This window comes from Carassius carassius, chromosome 26, assembly GCF_963082965.1.
Source record: "Carassius carassius chromosome 26, fCarCar2.1, whole genome shotgun sequence".
NCBI lineage: Eukaryota > Metazoa > Chordata > Actinopteri > Cypriniformes > Cyprinidae > Carassius > Carassius carassius.
The window spans coordinates 21,338,181-21,365,798 of NC_081780.1; the positions used below are offsets into that span (position 1 = coordinate 21,338,181).

Here is a 27,618-nt window from a genome sequence, read left to right on the forward strand (position 1 = left end):
TAAATTGACACTTAAACCCTTATGAAAAGTAGCCATGGTTTTATTCTAGTATTTATTCATTTATTTTTGGCTTATTGATTACCATTTGTATAACCACAAATACGGTTAAACTATGGCTAGTGTAGCAAAGCTATGGTTTTACCATGTTTTTTTTTTTTTTTTGTGGTTATCATGCTTTAACTATTGTAACCATGTTTTTTGGTTTAATTTGTAGTAAAACCATGGTTTATTTTCATTAAGCATCTCCTAACTCCCATTATGACGTTTAACTTCCATTCTATCAACTGAGTATTTTTGCATAAGTGACAGTAGAAAGTCATATGACTTTTAAAAGCAGCAGATAGGCCTACCATATAACTCACCAGTGCTAAAATGTAAAAATCTAAATAAGGTAAGATAATAAAACCGGAGAAATGCTTATAAATTGCTTATGTTCTTGTTGATCGACTGTCAAACATGAACTCTTAACCAAGCTGCATTCAGTGTGTGTTCTGTTGCTTAGATTTTAAACGTTTTAATCCAAATGAAAGCATTTTAGAAATAGGAAAGCAATAACTGATTCAAAGATTAATATAGTAGGCTAACCTAGTAGGCCTAAAGTATCGTTTTTATTTTAAATGATTAAAAAATGTTAATAAGCTACTTAAATATGACTTTTATGTAAATGTTTTGTATGCAACTAATTTACAAAAGAAATATAAAAAAGCATACTAAAATAAAATTGAATGCTGAATTAGTAATGTGTAAAATATCTTTACATATAAGCTATGTTGATTTATTTTTATTTATTATACAATTATATAAAAAAGACCTCTAACAATAGCTTGCTCTATTCTTTTTCTATTCTATCTGTTCTCTTTTTATTTATTATATTATTTAAAAACCCATGCTACGTGTACTGCGTTTAACCTAACTGAGACTTGTACTTGTATATCATTGCTCTTTTTGTTGTTTTTGATTGCTTCCATTGTCCTCATTTGTAAGTCGCTTTGGATAAAAGCGTCTGCTAAATGAATAAATGTAAATGTATGAGCTGCTTGTTACGTTCACTCTCCAGACATGAAGAGCAGACAAACCATTTCAGATCCAAGATGGATTCAGCACCAGGAGTGCAGTTACGACTAATCACATAAAATACATCAGATCTATTTTGGGCCATGCATTTTGGCAGGGATGCTTGTCGCTGCATGGTGAATGTCAGATATCAGATCACCATGGCAACAGCAGAGCGCTGCATGTTTGCCCCGAGACGACGCAGCAGTGAGACTGACTTGGCAGATTTGAACAGAATGAATAACATCCTATGTATCATCTAGTGCATGAGCAAACATTGAGTTTTAAAAGGATTGAAGATGTCGATCAGCAAAAAACATGATATTGCAGCCATTGTCCTGATATTTTATTGTATTTATTTATTATTATATTTTTTGCTTTGTTTCATAAGCCCAACACATTGTATAAAGCAGGCTCATGAATGAAGAGCCCATGTGACTTTTCCCTTTTAGTCTTTTCTTGATCAAATCTGATCTATAAAAGGTTTCGCACAAAGAACCAAGCGATGCTGACAACAAAAGAGCCACGTTTCTAACAAGAAAGACATTTAATATGTACACACCTGTTAAATTTTTGGTGCCTTGGGATTAGACATCTGATAGAATCAAGTCTTTTGACTTAACTGAGCTAACGCAGTTCCACAATGAAGAAACTCATCCTTTGTGAGAATGGGGATGTTAACATAACATTATGAAAATGCTACATATTGCAACTGTGCATTTACTATGTAGTTCTATATATGTCAATATAGTATTAGGTCATTTAAAAATGTCACTCGGATGATTATATTGCAGCATTATGGAGCAGAGATAACACATAAACAATCAATAAACATAGGCCTATCATCAGCTTGTCAAGACACTAAACAACTGGCTTGACAAAACCTTGCCTAAAAGTTGCCTGGTCTTCTTGGTGTTTGTTAAATTTAGACAGCCTGGACAACTGTCAGTTGTTGCTGAAATTAAAAGTAAGGGATTTTTGATCATCCAGTTCAGGAAATAGTATACAACACTACTTCTAATACTGCTAATAGCTTGATAATAATTTAAGATGTGCAGATATATTCATTTATTGAGGGATTTTATATATATATATATATATATATATATATATATATATATATATATATATATATATATATATATATATATATATATATATATATATATATATATATATAGCTACCTTTAAAAGCACTGTACGTGTGCTCATGTTGGCAAGTAAAGCTTATAAATTTTTCAGCTTATGTTTTTCCTCCTCCTACTCATTTTCTCTTCTGAGAACTCATGAACAAATCGTTTATTCGAACCGGCTCTTTTAAGATTCATTCGAACAGAATCGCAGAGCGTCAAGTGTGAATCACTAGAGCTTTGTGAGTTGGGTGGGTGTTTGAATGCTAAACAGCATAGTATTTACAGAAACACAACCTACAGATCTAAACACAGAACAAAGCTGGGATGAACATTAATTCAGAAAAAGCCCAATGCCCCGTCCCGCGAGCTCTGAATGCGTTTGATTCTCACTGATTCTCATAGTGTGTTACAAAAAAAACACAATATTTTAAATTATGCTTTTAATGCTGGTGGTTGAGGAGATTACCCACTTGTATGTAAAGCGCTTTGAGTGTCAAGAAAAGCGCTATATAATCATTTATGTTCTTGACCGGACGTAACATATGGATCGGCGTTTGAATCGGTTCTTTGAAATGAATCAACAAAATGATTCTTCAAATGGATCTTCTCAGCGCTAGAGAGACACATCGGGGTGTGTGATCCTCAGCAGATGAACAATTATTGTGTTAAACAGCCATCGTTTCAGTGTCTTAACCCTAGAGACACTGCAACCTCGACTGATTTTCATAAAGCCAAAATGTATTTGTAGTACAAGAAGAAGAATCATGAACACGGCATTAGTCGTTATTTCTTCATTGATGGGATTGCACGTCACAGGTGAGGCTAAAAACAATATCGATATCGCCTGTTTGTATAAATTCCTGCTGTTATAATTTATATCAAACTTATTTGCTATTGAAATTAGTGAACTGTGCGTTTATTTGACCAATTACACGGTGTGCGTTTAATAACATGGGCAATGGGATCATTTGAAGGGGTAAATGAAATCTGTAAACAGTGCAGGTCATAGAACAAAGTGAAATATACCGACCTTTATTCGACAGGGAAATGTTTATATTCTTGTCAGTCAGTTCTAAAATGAATAATAATGCATCCAAGCACATTCATTTCTGAAGCTTAAACCAGGTACAGTAGAAATAGCTATGCACATTCATTTTTACAGTATGTGTTCATTATTAGGTTGTCTTGTGCCTGTGTGTGCTTCATACTGCATTACTGTAATTGATATTGCATGTGGTTACACTCCATTATTTTGGTTATGCTTCTCATAACAGACTTAAATACACCTTACTTCACTTATCAAGCACTTAACATATTTAATCATTTGCAGTAATTATTTATTTAGACCGACTTGAGTGCAATAAAACATTGATGTGGAAACAATTTTCACTTATAATTCGATAGTAGCCTACATTTCGCAACCAATCACAAAAAATAAAAAAGCTTCCAGTGAACAGTTTTGAAAAAAAAAATGTCTTACTATAAAGAACATTTTAGTAATCTGAAAAAACGTACTGTGTACCCCTAAACTTAAACTATACGCTTTAGCAAGGGGCCAAGCCGATTTCATTACAATTTTGACTTATTCAAGTTATTATTCAGATTTGTTCATATGCAAATGTACAAAATAAACCAACTGAGGCCAACTTTAAATAAGCCGACTTCGTAAGCAATATGCAAAATCAATATAATATAAACTGGAGAGTTGCGATCCTACAAAGTAACTGGTCAATAGACTATTCCAGATATTATAAAGTAACAGCTATGATGTGAAACTCTGTCTGTCTGTATTTCAGGGGGCATCTCTGTAGACAATGAAGTTTATCAGAGACCGCATCGTCGCATGGCTAATGGATTGACTGGCCCTGTATACCAACACATGGGTGTTCTCAGTCAGGAAAAGGCTTTAGGATTTAATGGCGAATTCCTTCAGGCCCAGTCCCGTGGACGGCTGGCAAAGCTGATGCCCGCAGGGTTTCTACAATCCCATTTCCAGAGAGCTCCACAGAGGCAATCAGATATCAGCTTCCTGCAAAACCATGTGGAGAACAAACCTGTATCTGCCCACCATTCGGTCACAATGGTGAGCGCCTACACAACTTGTGATTCTTTGTAAAATGTAGAAGCCTGGGGTGTTTTAATTTGCTTGATTTGAGGTGTTTTGTCTGGTACTCTAGGCATATTAATAACAGTAGACATACTTGCCTTAGCTTTGACATTGGGTCTGGCACTGAACATTTGGCAACTGCCTATACATACCAGATTGAATGATGTGTATTTGTCAGTATCACAGTGATGGGAATGTGTTTTATGGTGGAGGGAGATGAACTCTCTTACCCTCAAAGGCAATTACACTAATGCACCTGATGCGAGACCTTTGGAAGCTTCTCCACTCCCATGAGGTGTCCAGAAAAATCGATCACGGCTCACGTATATCACCACTTCAGTGCACAGCACTGCCTGTGAGAGTCACACATTAATTTATTTATTTGCTTTAATGCCAATGAAGCTTAATATGGGATGTGCTCAGTACCCAAAAGGTGATTGCAATTTGCCTGTCAAAATGAATGCAGGTTTGAGAGCTACTTCAGTGTGGGTGGTAATTAAAGTCAACATGAAATCAACATCATCCCTGTTTATGTCATGAATGTCCTGCTCTTGTTATGTTGACTTTGTAGAGTTCTTGTGTCCCTGCTTTCGTTGGTAAGGTCATCATGGTTTGTAACTGTGTCTTTATAGCCCTTGAATATCCACCTTATTCCTATACCCCATGACGGTTTGCGCAAATTATGGGTTTAACTTTCGTTAACCTGTAAATAATCAGTGAAAGGTTCACTCTACCTTTTTTTTTTTTTTACTGGTACAATGAGATGAGATTATTCTTCTCACCCTTCAGCCATCGAACATTAAAATTACATTTAAAAGTGTAAAAGCATAAACAAGGTACTTCCAACAGACCACGAATTACCCCAAAAGCGCGATTCCTTACACAGCAAAAATGGACTAGTGAAATATCACTGTAGTAATTAGGGCTGTCAAAATGGATGAAAAACTAAATTCAATTTCGTTTTACTTAAATATTATCAAAATTCTAATTATATTGAATTTAAAATGCATAATTTCAGTTAGGGTGAGGCCAGAAGAGGGCGCATCGAGCAAAATATTACTAATGCACATTTATTCAAAGCATAAGATAACACGACTATCTGTGAAAAAAATGCATAACGTTTAAAATAATGTTTATAAACAATTATAATTTAGTTGCTTGAAGAACTATAAACAAAACAGCATCATGTATGCATGCATAGTTTAATAGAAATGGCCAAAAGCCATTTAGTACATTTTTCATTTGAAAACAGGAGTTGTAGTGTAGTTTTTTCAAAGTTGAACTTGCATTAATTTTACTTACTAATATTTCAGCTCTTTTGTGCAAGACTCAAGTGCAACGGTGATAGATGTTCCTCTAGAAAATGCGCAAAACATGCATTCTGTGTGAATGGCTTGGTTTCAGTTTTGACGTAATCAAGATCTTTTCCGCATTAATGTTTTTTCCGCAATATTTGTAATTAACAACACAGCAGCGCCACATCTAATCTCTTCAACTGGATAAGCTAACAAAAACATTGAAATGATAACAAGGCTGACTCCTTAACGAACACCTAAAATGTGGATTTTTGTTTTAAATTCAACGATTATTCTAAATTCAATTTTTTTTTGATAGCCCTAGTAGTAATATATCTGTATTATGTCTCTTCCAAAAATTAACCATGATTTTACTATAGTATTAGTGCACCATGATTAATTTCACAAGGGGTAACATATGTTGCCTTAACCTGAAATTTCCATTAACTTCCTCATTGCGTGATACTATTTCAAAGTAATTTCTGTCGTTTTGACGAAAGAGACGTAAGAATTTAAGGGGGAAAAATGAGAGATTCTTTGTGCATTCAGGAGAATTATTAATTGGATATATTTTAAATTAAATCGGGAGAACAAACCACAAATGCGTAGTATATGTTGTAATTTTTCATACTATTACAGCAGAATGCAAAGGGAAAAAAGAAAAGAATCATGAGGAAAAGAATGCAGCAACTGAAAGTGCTCTTGCCATAGATATTCTTGTTATAAAATGTCACGTTAAAATACAAAGCGTTACATTAATCTCAGGATGTCAGAAATGTATAGTTCATTCAATCAAACAGACGGATAAGCTTTATTTGTAAGGCAACCTTATGATTTGATATGATTCATTTCAGTCTTTTTAAAAGGAAGTTCCCCCAAACAGGAAGTGCCACCTATAATTCAAAACGTAGTAGGATCAGGCAGATATATAGTCAAACAAACAAAAAATTATTCAGACACTGGATATAATTTTTTATATTAAGTTACTAGTGTGTAAAGGACATTATAATTAATTTATGTAAGTGAGGATAGTAAAATAAAGTAAACTGTGACATATCATACCAAAAAAATCTTCATAGAGTGGACTACAAGTGAAAATTGATTACAATTTGTGACCAAAAATTATTCAGACACTTTGACCTGACCACATTTTTAGTGTTTTTTTCTTTAATTGCTAATGCAAACTTTTAACACTTTTTACTTTTATAGTGCAATTGGCAAATTGCTAATTGGTTTACCTAAATTGGTATTATTTAATTGTGTACTCAAATGTAAAAGCATTACATACCTTTCTATCAAAGTTATCCAACATTAACAACATGAAGTTGTTTTGACACAGTTTAACTCTTAATTCTTGTCATATTTTACTACCATTTTCTAAACTATTGTGAATAAACTGTGGTAATGTGAGAAATGTTGAAGGTGTCTGAATAAATGGTTTGACTGTATATAACCCTTGGCTGTTGGGCTGGGCGATATATCTAACGATATGATCATGCGCATCTAGTCAGTAAATCTGGTTCCGCGATTACTGATAAATCGGGATCACCTGCTTTCAAATGGAGCGGCATTTAATAGACAGAGCCGTAGATCACTGACAAGCTATGCAATATCACATTCATATTGCGTATTCAACAAAGGCGATAATGAACGCAATATTGCATAGCTTGTATATAATAATAATAATAATGTGTATTATTGTAACTTATACAGTATGTGTAAGTGTATAATAATAATAATGAAGCTTAACTCTTTCCCCTCCATAGGCGAGTAATCTTGTGATTTACAAGACCAAAGACGAGTTTTTATGGCTTTTCATGATTTCACTTTCATACACTCGGGCTGCGCTTTTACACATCTTCTGAACGAGTACAAAACCTCCCGGACAAAAACACACATGAGCAGGATGGAGAAACTAGGGATGGGCGTTTTCCGCAAATACCACATTCGAATGTTTGAGCCCACAAAAAACGAATATTCGAATATTCGTTTATTTAAATTAAGTTAAATGAGACAGACGTTATTTTTCAGCAACATTTATTGTTTCCGTCATTTTTGAACAAGCTTACACACAATAAGCTTGAACATTACACATCATGTTTTGTAGCTGAAAACCTTTAACAATGCGTGCAAACAAACAAAAGTACAGATTAAAAGCAAAAAAAAAAAAAAAGTGAACAAAGAAAAAACGATTAGGCTATTGTAGAACGTAGCCTACACTTAACTTTGAAACTTTTAAACTGTCAGCAAATCTTTTTTGCTTTTTTTTCTATTGTTTTACATGTTCTTGTTAAGAAATACGGGCATGTAAACATGACTGGGGGAAAGTTGGCTCCTTAGTCTGTTAACAATAAGGCCGGCCGCGGAGAAAACGCGCTCTGATGACACAGACGTTGCCGGGATACACAAATAACGATGTGCTAAGCGAATAAGTTTTGTGAAGCGCTTCGTGTTTTTGTTTCACCACTGAATGGGATCCTCATCTGGTGGAATACATGGCTCCAGCAAGAACTGTTCCCACTCGTCTCGGCTGGACTCTCTTTAATCATCGCTGAAGAACTGGCTCAGCCTTTTCCGACGAGTGGGCATTGCATCCTCTTTATCGTTGGTGATGGCGGCTGCATCCACACCACTCGCATCAAGGAAAATGTTCTGATAATGTTCAAAAAAGTTTTTTTTCTTACTTCTCTCATGTTTCCATCGAGAAACCTGAGATGTTTGTGCCGAGGGTCTAGGGCAGACGCGAGAAGAGGAGTTTTTACTGCATTCTCCAAGTTAGCGGTGTTTATTCGTTGCTTGAGAGATGCCGCAAGCACACCGCAGGTCATGTGACAAGAACTAAACATTCAGCTTCATTCTTTCCCGTAACAACGTTGAAAGCTCAGCCAAGATGAAGGAACAGCTGATCATAGCTTTATATTGATTGCCATTTTGAAATAAATTTTGTAGCAGAGCTACTGAAAGCAATTTTTTTTTGTGCTGCAAATCCATTTATCCTTTGCTGAAATTGTTGCTTAGCAATGGCAGATGCCTCAGAAGCGCTTCTGCCCGAGCGCTTTGGAGAAGGAGAAAGCGGCGCGACTAGCGTTTTCCACGCATTTTTAGGCGCGATATGTGAACGGCCCCTTATTCATTCATTAATTATTTTTTGCTTGCATACATCTTCAAATATGCCGTGGAGAATCACAGAAAGTGACCAAATTAGGTTTTATTGTGAACTTTTTTTTTTTTTTTTTTGTGAAATTCGAATATCATTTTTATTTATCGAATAATTAGAGCAGAACGAATATTCGAATGTTCGACTATCCGTGCACACCCCTAGGAGAAACGAGCGATCTCTCATCTAAACAAATGCATATGAAAAATAATGTGATCATTAGCAATAGGACAGCATATTTATGAAAACTGCATAATGTTATGGAGTAAAATGTTGATCCAGGAAGTAGTATATGTCCGTGCAAGATTTAGAGGTATTGATGGAGGCTATTTACAGGATTTATGCTTTGATAATCGTACTGAATATTAGCCAGATGTAGTTTTTGATAAAAATTAGATTTTCTCAACGTTTTGCTCAAAATTATGCATTTTTATGAAATCTACCTATATTATAAGTGTTGATAAAAAAGAATGATTTAAGCTAGAATAAAATTATTATTTTTGTTTAAAAGTATTTTGGTCTATTGCACATTCAAATATTCATACAGCAAAATATACTGGAGGCCATCAAATTTCAGTGAAAATCATCATCAAAAATGCTGGCGGGGAAAAAGTTAATAATTACTATACAACTGATTAACACTTTCCATGTAAGTGAGTGTCACGTAAAATGTATTACCTCATCTTGCCAGAAGATGGTGTCTGAAATGTGCTCACTTCTTTTTGTTTGCTCATTCAGTGGACTATACTAGCGGAGTATTATTATTTTTATTAATTTTTTTGCAGCACTTTTAATCAGAGTGAAAACAAAGATCATCCAGCATAGATAAATAACAACAAAAACCACAGGAGAAACTTACATTTTTATACAAATATTACGTGCAATTATGCATGATTTTTATATATTTCAAATCTTATATTAAAATGTTTCTGTTATTTTTTTCCCCAAAACTTTGAATTAATCTATATTTTTCATGTCCATGTTACAAGTAGCATATCATTTTTTGCCATTTTTTTTTTTTTTGTGCAAATGTTGAAAATCATTTGTGGCAACGTGATATGCCATACTGTATATGTTTGTACCAATTTTACTTTGTTAGTGGTATATATTAGAAAATAAATGGTATCTGTTCTAGACATCATTACCTCAATGTGACTGACACTGTGAAGTTTCTCATAATCAGGTGGGAGTTTTTGACGTTTAAATGTGGTCATGTGTTTATGTTTCATCCGTCTGACATCAATCAGGAAGCCACAGAAGTTAAGTACGAATCGTTGTCACCCCTTAGTTTCAATAAAAGCTTTTTCCGACTGAGGAGGAAGTTTTGACTTCTGAATGTGATTCCTTCTGATATGAGGCCTTTAAAGTCTTACAAACGTTTAATCTTTTCATTGCATCACACAGGGTCGTCCCTGTTCTTTTGCTTCTCTCAGTTCCCTTTGTGGTTTGGGAAACACAGTCAATGAAAGATTTGTTTCAAAAGGTTTCTTGCGATCTTTGATGTCAGTGTTCCTCTAACATCTGATGTTGTAGCTTCTGCTCAGATCACCAGAGGGCACAATCCCCAGTCGCTTCTGACCCATGTTTAGTCCTGTGTAGACATGCAGTCAGTAACATATTTACTGTGAAGTCTTGTTAGTATAGCTGTAGTCAGATTTGATTGGATTTTAAGATTTTTTTTTTAATTGTCCAGCAAAGCAATTAATACTATAATTGTTCTTTTTACTAAACAAAATGTGAGCGGTATTGGCAGAGGTGGAAAGTAACAAATTACATTTACTCGCGTTACTGTAATTGAGTAGCTTTTTTGTGTACCGTATTTTTCGGACTATAAGTCGCACCTGAGTATAAGTCGCATCAGTCCAAAATACGTCATGATGAGGAAAAAACATATATAAGTCGCACTGGACTATAAGTCGCATTCATTAAGAACCAAGACCCAAGGGAAAACATTACCGTCTACAGCCGCGAGAGGGCGCTCTATGTTTTCAGTGTAGACTACAGGAGCACTGAGCAGCATAGAGCGCCCTCTCGCGGCTGTAGATGGTAATGTTTTCTCTTAGTTCATTTCTCTCGGTTCATGTCAAATTAATTTTGATAAATAAGTCGCACCTGACTATAAGTCGCAGGACCAGCCAAACTATGAAAAAAAGTGTGACTTATAGTCCGGAAAATATGGTACTTCTACTTTAAAGTCGTTTTTAAAAACTGTAATTTTACTTTTACATAATTATATTTCATTACATTTCAAAACACATAAATTATTGGGAAAAAAAACCAAAAAAAAAACCATTTGCTCCCTGGAAACTACTTGCAATGTGTAATATTTACAACAATCTATTTACAGAAATGCAATATATTATACATAACTTTGTTTTCAGAGGTGTATAAAGAACCATTATGTTTTTATTACCCTAGACTGAGCAATTTCTGTCTAAATACACTGCGGGTCCCCTTACACGGAAGTCATCACCATGTTTGTACAGTAGCCCTAAATGGACAAACTGCTCTACGGAGACCGTTTCTTCACTTGACACAATGATGAACAAGTACATTAATGTTCGCAATACCATCGATTTATTGAATAATTAAGTAAATATTATTCCTTGATTTACATTTGTAAAAAAATCTCATTGCTCTCTGCTGTCATTAGACAAGATTTTTATCCGTGTCAGCCACCGTAGCTTCTCTAAAGGGAAGTGGGAGCGGGAGACTGAGCTGTTGGTTGTGATTCACAACCTCACCGCTGGATGCCGCTAAAAAATGACACACTGCACCTTTAAAGTAAATAATGGGCAGGAGAACAAACTGGAATCTAAAAAGAAAGATGCAGACGCACTAGACAGGCGTTATGGTGCAGACCCAGCTGAAAACGAAACAAACATGCATGTAGCAAGTATGTAGAGGTAAGGTAAATACTTGCATCGTAAAATTAAGCTTTGAGAGTTTAGCAAAAGGTTTTGCACAAATTAGCCCAAAAGACATTGGTGCAGGGTGTGTAATGTATATCATCTGTGATAATATCGTAATTAGTATTTTAACGATGTGAGATTTAACATTATCAGTATTTTGCCAAAAACCAAACAAAACTCCTACAGTACCGTGAAGTCTAGTAGATTAGACTAGTGCGCGCGCATTGTAGTAAATCAATATCACACGAAGAGTGCCGTTTTTTCTTTAAAAAATCAGCATGGTTACATACAGAATTTTTTACAACAGTTCAGCAAACAAGAAGTTAATTAAGAGCACTGTTGGGAACGTTACTTTAAAAAAGTAATTAGCTATAGTTACTCACTACTTGTTCCAAAAAGTAACTGAGTTAGTAACTGAATTACTCTATAATAAAAGTAACTCGTTACCAGGGAAAGTAACTATTTGCGTTACTGTAAAAAAAAAAAAAAGTTGCTATATGTCAAAGAATTTTTTTTTAGCAGTTTTCACATGTCAGTTGAAATAAGTAGAACAGACAGGTGTTCGTACATAACTTTCGAGATTTATTGCACGTCAACAGACAGCAAGAGTTTTATCCTGCACTCTTTGTAAGAAAAGTGTTTTTGGCCACTAGCTTTGTAGATGCGTGTGTCACACATTACATGCACGTTCTTGCCTTTGACTTACCTTTGACTACAATGAATTTGAAGTAGTGCTTATATCTCCACCTTGAAAATGCCAACTTTTCATCGGATTGCTCCTGACTTGCCATTTCTCCTGCTGCTGCGAATCTCTGTGTAGCTGTTGCGTGTGTGTGACTGTGTGTGTTTGGCGCCACTGGCGCGTGTGTGTAAAAACACTGGCTCTGATTGGCTACCATGAAACACATGACTCTGCCTTAGCCAATCATAATCGCTTATCTCGTTATTAACCCACCTGCTCACTCGCTGTGTGAGCCAGGGGTGCGTTCGGATTGCATATTAAATCAATGCATAGTAACAGTAACGCGCCGCATTTAACGTTCAGTAACGTTAACGGCATTGTAACGAAGGGAAAAGTAATTAGTTAGATTACCCCGTTACTGAAAAAATAACGTTGTTACCTAACGCCGTTCTTTTAAATGCCGTCATTCCAAAAACTGATTAAGAGACTTGTGTTTTAGACACCATATTGCCTGATTTTGCTTTATTTTAACAACAAAAATAATTCCAAACACAGCCACCATAGCACAGTTTTGCCTCTCTCTGCAATGACGTGTTTCGTTCCTGAATGATTCACCAGTTTAAATGATTCGGTTCAATCGCACTGACTCACTCATTAACAGTGACTTGCTGACACCTACTGGCTGTTCTAATATCACATTTAAAGTATCTTCTGATTTTATTATTATTATTATTTTAATTTCAAATGAGTATTTAACATTTTATGTCTTATATATCAAAAGATTATTTCTGCATTTGTAACTGCAGGTTAAATGCATTCATGCATTAAACAGTGGGTAAATACATCAAAATCCCACTTTCGATGAAGCTTCTGTGTTTCCTCTGCATTGAAAAAGTACATTTTGTTGATACTGATTAATTTTTTTCTATTCTAAATAACTGATTCCTTGAATTAAAAACAACTGGTTTGAGATTTAGACAGATAGATAGATAGACGGAAATACAATTTCTTACAACAGTTAAAACATTTAACTGAAAACTGTTCAGTTGACTTCAGTTGTCTAATTGTAAAGGATATCCTTCATGGTTTTAGGAGAAGAATGATGACATCGAGCTGTACGTGTCGTCTGTTGGAGCATCAGAACCTGTGGCTCATGAGGAAATGATCCGATTGCTCAACATCAACACCCTTCACCACAGCTCTGGGCCGCTTGCCACCACTGAAGCATCCACTGAGGTTTGTGTCTCAACAGTTCTAGGATGAGGTTTCAGTCAGCTGTAAAACTGCGTAACACGCAGTTGTTGCATTGCCTAGCATTAGGTGAATAACAATGGTAGCAGAGTAACAGTCCTGCCTCCTACGTATTGACCTTTTCTGGCAAACCTGTCCGATTTGCATCAGTGGGCCATAATGAGAGCCATCATAATTTGTGCTGCTTGTTCAGCTTTTCAGCTTCCTTTGTCTGTCTTGAGCTGTGTTGTCTTACAAAGGCCCCTGGTGCTCATTCTGACACGATTCTAATGTTTCAAAAAGTTTTTAAAATACATACGAAAAAATCTGACCACCAAAATGTCTTTCTTCTTCATAGCACAGGAGTCCCAATATAATTTTATTATCTGAACTCTTAATTTGTTATTTGAAGATTATAAAAAAAGAAAGAAACTTATGTTAAAGAGAAGAATTAAAGAAGATGGTATAAATGTATTGCCTTTTAAGGGGTTAAATAAACATTTATAGTTTCCCATTTAAAAATTCAAACTGAAATAAAATACAATATTGACTTATTTCACCTAGTTTCTAAAGCAGCATTTCTCATTTTGTTTAGTTCAACTTGACGTAACTACTGTTATAAACTAAAACTAATAAATCAAAATTAATGAAAACTATATAGGCAATTAAACTGAAACTTCAAGTGAAACCGAAGTGTAAAATATTTAAAAAAAATAGTAATGAAAACTACAATAGTATATCAACTGCTTCTCAGTTGGAGAAGCAGTTTTTTTTTTTTTTTGATAATATAAAGGGTATAATGCATTTTATAGCATTTTTGGTACTAATGTTTATAATATAATATAATGCAATGTACATTATTAATTATAATAATGATAATATATAATAAAATTATTGTAGTGTTTCCACTATTTGTAAAATATTTAAGAATATTTTTTCGCAGTATGACAAATTTTGCAGTATGTAAAAAGTACAATTATTTATGTAGTCTCTCCATTAATATGATATAATTAGTTATAATGTTTAAAATATTTTCAAACTGAATATAGAACGTTACCTCACAGGACCCTGCTGTTAACTTCCCAAGTACAGGTGCATTTGTGTTGCAGGAGATGTGTCATCCAGTGTGTGTGTGTGTGTGTGTGTGGGCAGATTCAGGGGCGGAGTCAGCTTCTGTTTAGCCCAATGTCAATGTCTTCCTTAAGATCGCACTTGTTGATCCTTGTATTACTTTTACTCAAGCACGGTCCAAATGTGTATTAGGGCTCTCAAACCTCCCGCCTGATATAGCACTGCAGATCAGCCTGACATTGTTGGATTTTAAGGCTGTTAATGTTGTTTTCTTTCTGGCTTTGAGCAGAAGACTGTTTTCAAAGACCACCATGAGAAGAACAGCGTTTGGGGTAAAGACGGCTTCTATGTGCTGGTTATCTGCCTCACAATATTCATCATCGTCGTCACCTGTTTAATGGTATGTATCTCTCAGAGGCTTCTACCATATGCTTGATTTTTATAGTATGTGATGCAATGTGGGAAGATACAACCCTCTAAAAGAGTATGTGTGCATGTTGAGTTTGCATGAATGAAATTGAGTTCTCGCTTATGTTTTATTGATTTATTATCTTCTCTTCAGAAGTTTCTCCTAAAATTCCTTCATAGAAATGCCAATAGATTCAAATGAGTAGATTTAAAATGACAACTCTTGGCAGATTCTGAGGAGAAATATTTGAGTTGGTATTGAGATGCCTAACTTCTGATGTGGGAATACTGGAGTCTTTCTCAGGAAAAAAAACATAGGAGAAGCAAGAAACTTTGGTAGAAGTCAAGTCATCTTTATACATACCACTTCACACAATACACATTTTTCCAAAGTCACTTCACACTAATAAAATAAAAGTTTAAACTTCTTCAAATATGAGAATAAATGAATTCTGCTGTAAATCAACTCTAAAGGGACAATAGTGTGATTATTCAAACCCAAGTCTCTTCAGTGTTTTGTTCACAATTTACTCTCCATTTCATCTCAGTGCTTTTTATAGAAATAGATGCGATATTAAAGAGATCTCATTTGTGATAAGGCTGTCCTGCGGGTTAAAAATACTGAATACTCGTTCACTTGTACAAATTCTGATACTTCCTGTTTAATGCTTGTCTGAGCAGAAACCCTTGTGAAGTAAACGCCAACGGTTTTTAAGATTAAAACTCAGATCATTCAAGTCTGTACGCAAAGAAAGACACTTGGGTTGTATTATACCGTGAGTAATTGTGAGAAACACCAGAGACACAGGATATGATACAGAAAGAGTCATTGCAAAACGGATGTATTGTGGCAGAGGAAGTCGCATGGTTTCCTCTAGTGGTTCAGCACTTTAAGGGATCAGCACTGCCATCTTGATCGCACCTGACTCTGCCCTCTGATTGGTCGACGTTTGCTCTTAACATTTAAGTCTGTCTTAAGTCCGGTAATGACATCATCGCGCGTCCTCAGAGCACCCACTCTCTCTGTCACTGATGGACTGAAGAGCTTAAGGAATAATTACCATGTTAAGCTGTGAGCCGCGTAAATATAGGGACAGGACTGGTTTTCGTCTTGTTAAAGGGTTACTTCACCCCGAAATGAAAATTCTGTCATTAATTACTCACCCTCGTGTCGTTCCAAACACGTAAGACCTTCGTTCATCTTTGGAACACAAATGAAAATATTTTTGATGAAATCTGAGAGCTCTCTGACCCTCCATAGACAACAATGCAACTGAAATGTTCCTAGATCCAGAAACGTTTTAGAAACATTGGTTAATGCCTTTAATGCATTGGAGCACCAAATAGAATGATCCTTTTGCAAGGGACATCCTAAAAAGCTAAAGGCAACTATATAAGATTAAAAAAAAACATATATATATATATATATATATATATATATATATAATAAAAAATATGCCTAAAATATCAGCCGTAAAATATTTACTCATTATGGTTTTCCTACCTAGCAGTGTACTGTTTGATATAAGAAACTGAATAGAAACATAAAGCAGAACAGAAAATTAAATGTAATCTCATTATTTCCAAGAACGCAGAATGAAAAAGCAACATTATCAAATTATTATTATTTTTTTTAACTTGGCAAAAAAATAAATTTTTAACTTTTCAAAACGATTTTTCCTGATTTTTATTTATTTATAATTTTTTTTCACTGACACCCTCTGTGGTCCCCTGAGATGTGACCTAGCGCTCACTAATAAGTCATTAATAAACTTTATTAAATGGCTCGCTAGAATACTTGACACCTATTTGCAAAAAATTATATATTCTTAAACAATTAATTGTTTGTATTAATATGAAATTTCATGACATTTCTAACTTTCTACATTAACAAATAATCAGCATTATATGATAGTTTTAAAGGGTTAGTTCACCCAAAAATGAAAATTCTGTCATTAATTACTCACCCTCATGTCGATCCAAACCAGTAAGGACATTGTTAAAATAGTCCATGTGACATCAGTGGCTCAACTTCAGTTTTGTGAAGCTACGAGAAGACTTTTTGTGCACAAAGAAAACAAAAATAATGACTTTATTCAACAATTCTTCTTGTCAAGTTACTGTCTTCCGAGAAAAAAGTATTCTCATAGCTTTGCAAAACTGAAGTTGAGCCATCGATGTCACATGGCCTTGTTTTACAGCTGTCCTTACTATGTTTCTTGGACATGGGAAAATTACAGTTGTGTTGCTGTCTATGGAGGGTCAGAGAGCTCTCATATTTAATTTAAAAAAAAAACATCTTAATTTGTGTTTTATGATGATCAATGAAGGTCTTACGTGTTTGGAATGACATGAGGGTGAGGAATTAATGACAGAATTTTCTTTTTGGGGTGAACTATCCCTTTAAGTGTTTAGGTGTCGATCATGAATCATTGTAAGAGGATGAATTGTTTGTGCTTGTACGGTTGCCAGATGCATTTGCAACACAATTCAAAACTACATTAAGGGCCAGTAATGAAGAAAGTGTTTGTCTTTTTGAAATCAGGCCTAAAGATGCACTGAAACCATACAACATCTCATTGTGACGTGATAGAGACCTCTTGTGGCAAAATTTGGAATTCCTGGATGCAGTTGTGAGCAAATTTATTTTCAGGCGAGAAAAAATTGTCACATTTAAATATTTACGAAGGAGTTGTATTGTTAAAATAAATGTAAAGGGATTTTTTTTTCTTCGACTAGATACCCTGGCTTTACCATGTCCTGGTTTCTTTGTAGACTATTTACTAGGAAGATTACTTTGAATTGTGTAGATGAAATTATGACTCTCAAAGCAATATTGAATTAGTTTTAATCATGAAGATTATTATAGATCATTTAATTTCTCAACAGCATTGGAAACCATCTAAAAGTATTCAGTATTCAGACTATATGTATGATGTATGATAATTGGGTAAATAAATATAATTAAGTAATTGTAAGTAAAAGAAAATCTACCAATTAAATTTAATTTTAATTTCATTTTTTTGTAAATAGTAAAAGCCGAGTAACTGTATTATTGTTGTATTATTATGGAACACACATTCACTAATAACTAAGAGTTTTCCCTCAATGAACTTGTTTCTTATTAATAGCATTAGTATTAGTATTGGGTTGAGTTAAGTGATCTAAAATATGTCCATGCAAAATTAGGTTTTAATATGTGCTTTATAAGCACTAATGAACAGCCAATATGCCAGTAATATGTATGCTAATAAGCAAATAGTTATTTCTTATTTTTCCTTAATAGAGCAACCATGTCTTGTACACGTGATGAATGATTTAAATGGGTATAAAATGGACAGCTAAGCTGTTGAATATGGTTAAGAGCAGCAATGTTAGTAACAGGAATAAGGTTAGATGCAAGTAGTGGTGAGGAAGTGTTGTGTAGTTCAGATAATGTGATGAAATATCCTGTGAGATCATAAAGGAACACTCCACTTTTTTTGGAAATAGGCTCATTTTACAACTCCTATAGAGTTAGACAGTTGAGTTTTACCAATTTTTTAAGTACATTCAGCCGAATCTGGGTCTGACGGCAAAAATTACTGTTTCTTTAACAGTAAACTGTGGATTACAGGAAACTTTGCCTACTGTATAAACATACTGACATGAACCTGGTAGAAGATAAATATTTTAATTATATTTCATTATAAATAATAATATAAAATAAGTTTAGAAAGTTTGGAATAATTCATATTTTTTATGAATTTGAATGAGGCTCATCAAAATCTTAGTTACTAGAATGATAATGTATCATGGATACCAGAAAATATTAAAAAGCACTACTAGTCTCTACATTGATAATAAAAATGTATGTTTCTTGAGCAGCGAATCAGCATATTAGCATGCTTTATGAAAGATGATGTAACAGTGAAGTGGATTAATAAATTATTGAAATAAATAAAAAATTGTTAATATGTGCAAGTTTACTATATATGAATGTAATAATTTAAGTAATATAATTAATTGATTTACTTAATTTGTATATTTATAAATATATCAATATTTACATATGAATGTATGGAGTGCATTTTAATGAAAAAACTGTGTGTTTGGATTAAATGTTAAGACTGAATTTGGAAAAAAAAATGATGCCATATCACTACCTGTTTAGAATTCCTAACCCTAACTAAATAATAATAATAATAATAATAAATAAAAAATAAAAATAAAGGAATTCTCATAACTTCTTCTGACCCATTATGCTAAGTTTTATTTGAGTAATACAGTAGGTATTTGCAAACCTAAAAAATGAATTAAATAGGAGCATTATTATAGTAATGACAATCGTCATTCGCGAGAGTTCTAAAAAAAAATATTTGATCATTTTCTATATGTAGTTAATTCTATATGGGGGAAGTCGTGGCCTAATGGTTAGAGAGTCGGACTCCCAATCGAAAGGTTGTGAGTTCGAGTCCCGGGCCGGCAGGAATTGTGGGTGGGGGGAGTGCATGTACAGTTCTCTCTCCACCCTCAATACCACGACTTAGGTGCCCTTGAGCAAGGCATCGAACCCTCAACTGCTCCCCGGGCGCCGCAGCATAAATGGCTGCCCACTGCTCCGGGTGTGTGTTCACAGTGTGTGTGTGTGTTCACTGCTCTGTGTGTGTGCATTTCGGATGGGTTAAATGCAGAGCACAAATTCTGAGTATGGGTCACCATACTTGGCTGAATGTCACTTCACTTTCATCACTTCACTGTAAAATATTATTTATTTCCAGATTTAGGGTGACCTGGACAAGTTTTAACTAGCCGCGAGTAATAAATTAATATTAAAAATGAATATTTCCTTTCCTCAGGTGCTTTACCGAATAAAGGAGAAGGAATTCTTGGATCATCAGCTCAAAGACCCATCCCCGCCCAGCCGGGACATACAGCTGGCACCCATCCCTGTTTATGGTGCCCAGCCCCCTCTGACCCTCAAAAACAGTATGGTCCAGGCCAACCAGACGTCCAAACCCAGTGCCACCCATTCTACCAGCAGCACAAGCGCCCCTTCCTGTAACATCAGCATCCATCCGAGCCATTCCAGCGTGACAACGTCAGAGCCGCAGTGCCCACCTGGCCACTCTGTGGCTGAACTCAAACCCACTGTGTCCTCCACACATTCACCCTTCAGGATGAAGTCTGTTGCAGGCCTGCAGGAGCGGTAAGACTTCCTTTGTGCATGAAAGACTTTTGATTTATAGGGGTCCTATTATGCCCTTTTTATATAAGTTGAGGCGTTTGAGGGAGTTCAGAGACAGTGCTGACTAATACATAGAAAATAACTCTCTAGGGAGGGGACTTTGTGGTTTGTAACTTTGCAGATCTGTTTCATGCCCAAACAGCATTGTTATGCACTGAAGGAAGTTAAAAGTGTAAAAAAAAGAAAAGTACCTCTTTTAAATATGAGTTAATAAAAAACTTACTCTCATATTGTTTCAATTGTAAACTCCTTTTTGAAGGAGAGTTTTAGAAGAATCAGCTTTTTTCAAGGTGACATTGCGAGAGGATTGATTCAGTTTTTTGCCAAAAATCTTAGATTTTTTGTGTGGCATAACTAAATGCAAATGTGCAGAATGGAATATGAGACTTCAGAGATCTTAGCTTCGCAAGCAACTTACTAGATTTTAATGACATAACCAAGTTAAATACACTCTATGACAGGGATTCTCAGCTCTGGCCCTCGAGATCCATTTTTGAGATCGTATGTGGGTACATGTATGCTTCTGACCAACCTTTTCCACATTTGATGTTATTTTAGCAAGAAATCAGTATTATAGTATTTCAGTATTTACTTAGTTATCACCAAATCTCACTCTGTTTTGTTGTTGATCATTAAACTGTTGTGCTAATAAAAATGGATCTCGAGGGCCAGAGTTGAGAACCCAAGACTTAATTTTCCATAATAAAATGTTTCTGTTCAGACAATTCATCTTTAGACCATCCTGACAAAAATGTATGAAATACAACTTGATTGGTGATCAAGTGCTCCAAAATCACCATAATGCTTAGCTGTATTGAAACAAAACCTGGTAAATGTTAAGATAAACATAACCTGAGGGTACGCACAGTTTTAGGACAGTGCCAACTATAAGAAATACGAAATATATAACTTATAACTTCAACTTGTTTAATTTAGTGTGGCATACAGAGTTGATCAATACCTATTTTTTTTCATGCCAGCCCTGCTGAAACAATCAATAGAAACCATTACAGAATTTTCAATGGTTTTAACTGGTTATAATGGGAATTATATTTATACCAAAAAGTTAAGTTAATTTTCAATAATTAAAAGATAAATACAATTAATGTTTTATGTGTTTAATGTTTAATGTGCATCTCAGAAAATGCTTTATTTAAAACCCCAACTGAATGGCACTTAAAAGCACTTAATTCATCTTTCAACTTTATTGTTGTTGTTCACAGTACAAGTACAGACTGAGAAACAATGGGTAATAATTAAATGTTTATTTTTGATGTATGCATTGCAGTTCTCTATGCAGTTAAAAAATAAAAATATTTTTTTCTAAAAAAGGAAACTTAGTTGTTCATTTTAAGAGACCCAGGAGTCTTATTTTCTCTTGCATAATTAATATTGCACATTAATTAAGCAAAAACACATTTTATCCGATTACTCGATTAATCGATGGAATTTTTGGTAGAATACTCGATTACTAAAATATTCAATAGCTACAGCCCTAGTGTATTGTAACTTCGTGAAGTTGGGTGTGACATAATTCATATCTCCGACATCCGACTGTAAATGGAACACAGCATTATGCTCAATATTTGCGTATACCCTTGTTATACCCACTTGTTTTGTTTTTCAGAAGTCCATAATCTACTCTCATGTTAACTTTCCTTTTTGCTGTTGTGTGAAACTCTTCTTTTCTAATTCTACTTTTTCCTGTTCATCATCAACTGACTGTGTGTCCGAGGCAGTGAGAATGTTTAGCTGTTGGGTATACTATGTCAAACTGAAATGGCAATGCTTATGTCTTAGAGCATTAGGCTAGGAAATTTTCTTATGCCAGCAGGTGAAAGTAAAGGTAGATTTGTTCTACCACACTTACCTGACTGTGTTTTGTTAATGGTTTCCAGATATTTTTGATATGTCTCTGTGTCTCATGCAGACGTGGATCTAATGTCTCGCTGGTGCTGGACATGAGTGCTTTGGGTTCTGTGGAGCCTTTGAGTAGTATTGTTGTGACCCCACGTGAGCGTGCAACTCAGGAATACCTGCAGTCAGCCGGTCGGGTCCTCTCACGGCATCAGCTTCGTGACATCACACTGAACACACAGTTGCTGCATGCAGAGTTTGCCGTAAGTAACACACCAGTGCAATAAGTAAGTTCAGCAATAATTTGGTTCAGGTTGGCTTTACTTAATCATGGGAATTACAGACAGTTGGGGTTCAGTTCGGCATCTTTCAGTGCTTATGTTATGACAGTTTGACAATTTCTGTTGTATTTAGTTTTCAGAACGTGTACTTTTTTATCCACAGGAAATTCCAATGAACTTTGTGGATCAGAAAGAACTGGATATCCCAAATCATGGATCAAAAAATAGATACAAGACCATTTTGCCAAGTTAGTATTAGAATTTCTAATGAATAGCTTTTAACTGTATGTCATTTTACTCTGAGCTGAGTGTTTATCTGGAGGCAATAGTGGCCTAATGGTTAGAGAGTTGGACTTGTAACCCAAAGGTTGCAGGTTTGAGTTTCAGTACGGGCAGGGATTGTAGGTGGGGGGAGTGAAATACCAGCACTCTGTTCCACCCTCAATACCACGACTGAGGTGAGACCCTTGAGCAAGACACCAAAAACCCAGGTGCCACAGCAAAAATGGCTGCACACTGGTGTGTGGGTTTGCAGTATGTGTGTGTGTATGTTTGTTGACTACTCACTGCTGTGTGTGTGCACTTGGATGGGTGAAATGCAGAGCACAAATTCCGACACCATTAACAGTGGGACACCATATGTATAGAGCACAGATAAAAAAAAATTTCCTTTGAAAAAACTGCCATAATGTAACTCATTTGACTTTTTTCATCTGTGGAGCACAAAAGGAGAAATTTTGAAGAATGTTCACACTGATTTTTGCCATAAAATGGCATACCTAATCACAATAAGTAAGATTTTTTTATTCTAAAGTGTAAGATGATCATAACAGGAGTTTTTAAGTGAAATCAGTTGCAGTGACTACAAAGATTGAGCTTTTTAATGCAATGTTTACTTAAAGAAGATTGGATGGGTAATATTTGCATTCATAATTAATTTAATAAAAAAAAGTTATATTTTAAATAGTAAAGAAAACTATTAAAATCAAATAGTTCCAATAGTTTTTGATGCAGTGCTAAACTTGGAACAGAGAATCTGTAAATTCTTCACTGGTTTCCATATAATTTTTACTGGTATTGATACTGTAGTGAACTTTTGGTACATTATTGTGACAACACTATTGCAATACTGCTACATTTACATTATACAAAATAATCATTTAATAATCGGATTGATGTCTCAATTGGACTAAAATGACTCAGTCCTAGCATAATTGTAGGAATGACATTTCAGTCCGATTGAAAGTGATTGCAGAGTGTAGACCTTAAATAATGTGCATAAGGTTAAATTTTATGAACTAGCCAGTAGCAGCTTTTACAACAGTTTTGATGACATCAGACTGCACTTCAGCTTCTCATTTGATTTTCTGTCCAATCAGATACTCTAACTTAGTATCAGATACTAGATCTATACCTGAAATTGTTCAGTTGTTAGTTGTTCACAATTATTGAGCCACAAAAGAAAGTGCATTAAAGTTTACATAAGTGTTTCATGCTAGGGATGTCCTATATACCGTATTTTCTGGACTATAAGTCACACTTTTTTTCATAGTTTGGCTGGTCCTGCGACTTATAGTCAGGTGCGACTTATTTATCAAAATTAATTTGACATGAACCGAGAGAAATGAACCAAGAGAAAACATTACCGTCTACAGCCGCGAGAGGGCGCTCTATGCTGCTCAGTGCTCCTGTACTCTACACTGAGCAGCATAAAGCGCCCTCTCGCGGCTGTAGATGGTACTGTTTTATCTTGGTTCTTGGTTCTAAATAAATGCGACTTATAGTCCAGTGTCATCACGTATTTTTGTACTGATGCGACTTATACTTAGGTGCGACTTATAGTCCGAAAAATACGGTACTCTTTTTAGCAATATCAATCTTTTTTCACATGAATATTTTCTTTCACTAATTAGTTGAGAAGGATGCCATTGTATTTGTTTTGTTTTGGCTCGATTCTGACTTGTTTACACTGTGCTGAAAATTTTTGTTTGTTTTTTATATTTCTTTGTGTTGATGTGAATCGAATATAATGCTACAAAAATGTTCACAAAATTCACATTTAATTTCAGATCCACATTCCAGAGTTATTCTGAAGAGCAAGAACTCAAACGACTTGCTCAGCAGTTACATTAATGCCAACTACATGAGAGTAAGTTCAATTTTCAGTGACACGCTCACAAATTCTTTAGTAGCCCATGACAAAGTCCCACTTAATGTCGTTCATGAGGAAACTTAACGTAAATCTACTACTATCAGTGATTGTAAAGTGAAACATGGTAAGAGGAGAGTTTAGTTTGATCCCAAAATTTACCAAGTATCCAAAAGAGTCTTGCTGGTCTAATTTGGCTCTGATGGTTCTTTATACTTACAGTTCAGCTCCATTATGCTATTAAATCTGTTTTAAGTTCAGCACTTCTTGTCTCCAGGGCTATCTCAAAGATGAGAGAGCCTTCATTGCCACTCAGGGTCCAATGATCAATACGGTGAATGACTTCTGGCAAATGGTCTGGCAAGAGGACTGCCCTATCATCATCATGATTACTAAACTGAAAGAAAGAAATGAAGTAATTTTCAATAAAAATATCTATAATGTTCTTAATATGGCTAAATAGACTGTCGATGTGCATAACTGTTTTACTTTTTCAGAAATGTGTTCTGTACTGGCCTGAGAAGAGGGGGATCTATGGAAGGGTGGAGGTCTTTGTTAATAATGTGAAGGAATGTGACCACTATATAATCCGCTCCCTTACACTAAAGGTATTTGCATTAGAAGATAAACACCCTTTAGAAAAATGGTTGAAAAGTAGCAATTATGTGGCAGGATTAGGTCTTATGAATAATTTCTTTTAGCATACATTTTAATTTATAGATTTCGGCAGATACTATACAAAGGGACTAATACAAGTGGAATCGGTTCATCTAAGAGAAATACAATGGCCAGATACTGTAATGGAGCAAATGTTTTTGTATCCCCAGCAAGGAGGCCAGAGTCGTAAAGTGCAGCACTACTGGTATACCTCATGGCCGGACCATAAGACCCCAGAGAGCGCTGGACCCCTGCTGCAGTTAGTTAATGATGTTGAGGAGGACAGGAGAGGCTTTACATCCCGTGGGCCGGTAATTGTACATTGCAGGTACAGGAGCTTACCAGCAAAATATTACGAATTGTCTACCGTTTAACACTTTTCCACCATTGCACGACATGCACAGTATTGTCCATGTAATAAAGTAAAAAACTTTCATAATTCAGTTACAATACAAACATATAATCAATCATTAACCATTTAAATTATCTTTGACCTTTTGTAGCGCTGGAATTGGTCGGACGGGGTGTTTCATAGCCACATCAATCGGCTGTCGTCAGTTGGAGTTGGAGGGAGTTGTGGATGTGCTGGGAATTGTGTGCCAACTTCGGACAGACAGGTACAACTGGTTCAGTATTTTGAAATACGATTACGAAAACAATTATGAATATGATTACAACATAAATTCTTGAATTGAAATGGCTGAAGTACTAGGATAGTTCACCATAAAACAAAACATCTTTTTTGTTCCAAACCTGTATGTATTTCTTTCTTCTGCCGAACACAAAATAATATATTTTGAAGTATGAGAGTAAGCTGAAATTATCAGGTTTTTATACTATGGAAGTCAACTGAGCCCGGCAACTGTTTGGTTACCCACATTCAAGATATATAGTAACAGAAAACACTGACATATAATACGACACCTGACATTGCACCTCCCACCTGACACAACACCCTCAACTGGGGGCTCGGCAGACCAAGGCCGAGCTAGTGGGAGTGAGGATGAAGGATGAGCCGGGTGGAGCCAAAGAGAGTGGAAGGCTAAAGAGCAGGTGGAGGTCTGGAAGTTTAGTAAAATCCAAGTGACGATGGACCAAGGTTAAGCCAAAGGAACAAGGGAGCCTGAGGGATGACTGACCACAGTAGAGACCACAGAGGGAACGATGAGCCTATGTCTTCACAGGGTGAGTGGAATCATGGGCTCAGAAGCCGGAGGTGGAGCCAGCATTGAGAAAATGGAAGCTCGAGGTGGAGCAGGTGTGCTAGATGGAGCCAGAAGAGAAGAAGTCGAGGAACTGGTTAGAAATAGTGAAGAACAGGAACCAAGAAGCTGGGTTGGACAAATCGACCAGGGCGCTGGGCCAAACGTGGAGAGATAAACAAGCTTAGAAGCTGGATTGAACCATCAGAGTAAGAAGGTCCAGGAAAGTGCTTGGAATCAGAGTGCCCAAAAGGCCTTGGGGTTGCGAACACACTCCAGAGAATCTAGATCTCTGCCCTGGGAAGGACTGGAGTAGACAGATGGAATTGGAAAGTAGCTGGATAGTCTCAGATGTGCTCCGTTTCCATCTCCTCCATGACGAAATAGCCATAGATCATATCTGATGTACCGTACAAGACTACTGTGGTGCTGTGAGAGGGAAAGGTATAGTACATATAGTCATCCAATTCCTCCTGAAAACATGCTTTAAGCATGTGTCTACTCCTGGGGACTGGATGGAACAAGTAAAAAAAAATCCTCCAAAGGGGGCAGCCAGACTGGTGGAGGTTTAATAGCTAGTCCTAGCTAGAATAAATACATAAATTTAGGTCTGGTTTCACAGACAGGGCTTAAGCAATGCAGCTCAGTTATGTATTTTAATCTGTAGATTCACTGTTTGAAAGAAAATCACATAAAACACTTCTTTCAGCAGCTAAAACAACTACAAAAAGCAAAAAACTATAAACATGATTTTCATAAAATTCTAATTTTAATTGTGATTGTTGTTGCAAGGCTTGACTGTAATCATGTGGTGTCTTTTTCCACAGGGGTGGAATGATCCAAACGGAGGAACAATACGAATTTGTGCATCATGTCTTGAGTCTCTATGAAAGCCGCCTTCCTGTGGAGCCTGGACAGTGAACAGCTAGAGGAGCTTCATTGTTCATACCAAGAGATCTGCTATTGCCATGAGCTTTCTGATTCAGGAGAGAAGACCGCATATGATGTTTGTGAAGATGGATCTTTGTGGAATTTGGTTATGTGCGTGTCAAGGCAAGGGTTGCACACATCACAACTGCCGGCAAATGTATTTCTTGGCATATCTTTTAAAGTAGCCTCTTCCATGCTTTCCAAGGCCACTAGTGTTAAGTGTCACTGTACAAGGTCTAGTTCCACTAAATACTGCTTTTTAAAAAC

General features: G+C 35.7%; 1 protein-coding gene across 1 annotated transcript; it reads left to right on the forward strand.

Moving 5' to 3' along the window:
* Nucleotides 1-2,797: 2,797 nt before the first annotated feature.
* On the forward strand, nt 2,798-27,618 carry LOC132105962 (tyrosine-protein phosphatase non-receptor type 5-like). Its single transcript, XM_059511540.1, has 13 exons — nt 2,798-3,002; nt 3,983-4,269; nt 13,432-13,575; nt 14,930-15,040; nt 19,887-20,236; nt 22,206-22,395; nt 22,577-22,661; nt 24,483-24,562; nt 24,840-24,977; nt 25,060-25,170; nt 25,390-25,547; nt 25,723-25,836; nt 27,249-27,618. Exons 1-13 carry the CDS (start codon nt 2,951-2,953, stop codon nt 27,340-27,342), a joined length of 1,914 nt encoding a protein of 637 aa, XP_059367523.1. The 5' UTR covers nt 2,798-2,950; the 3' UTR covers nt 27,343-27,618.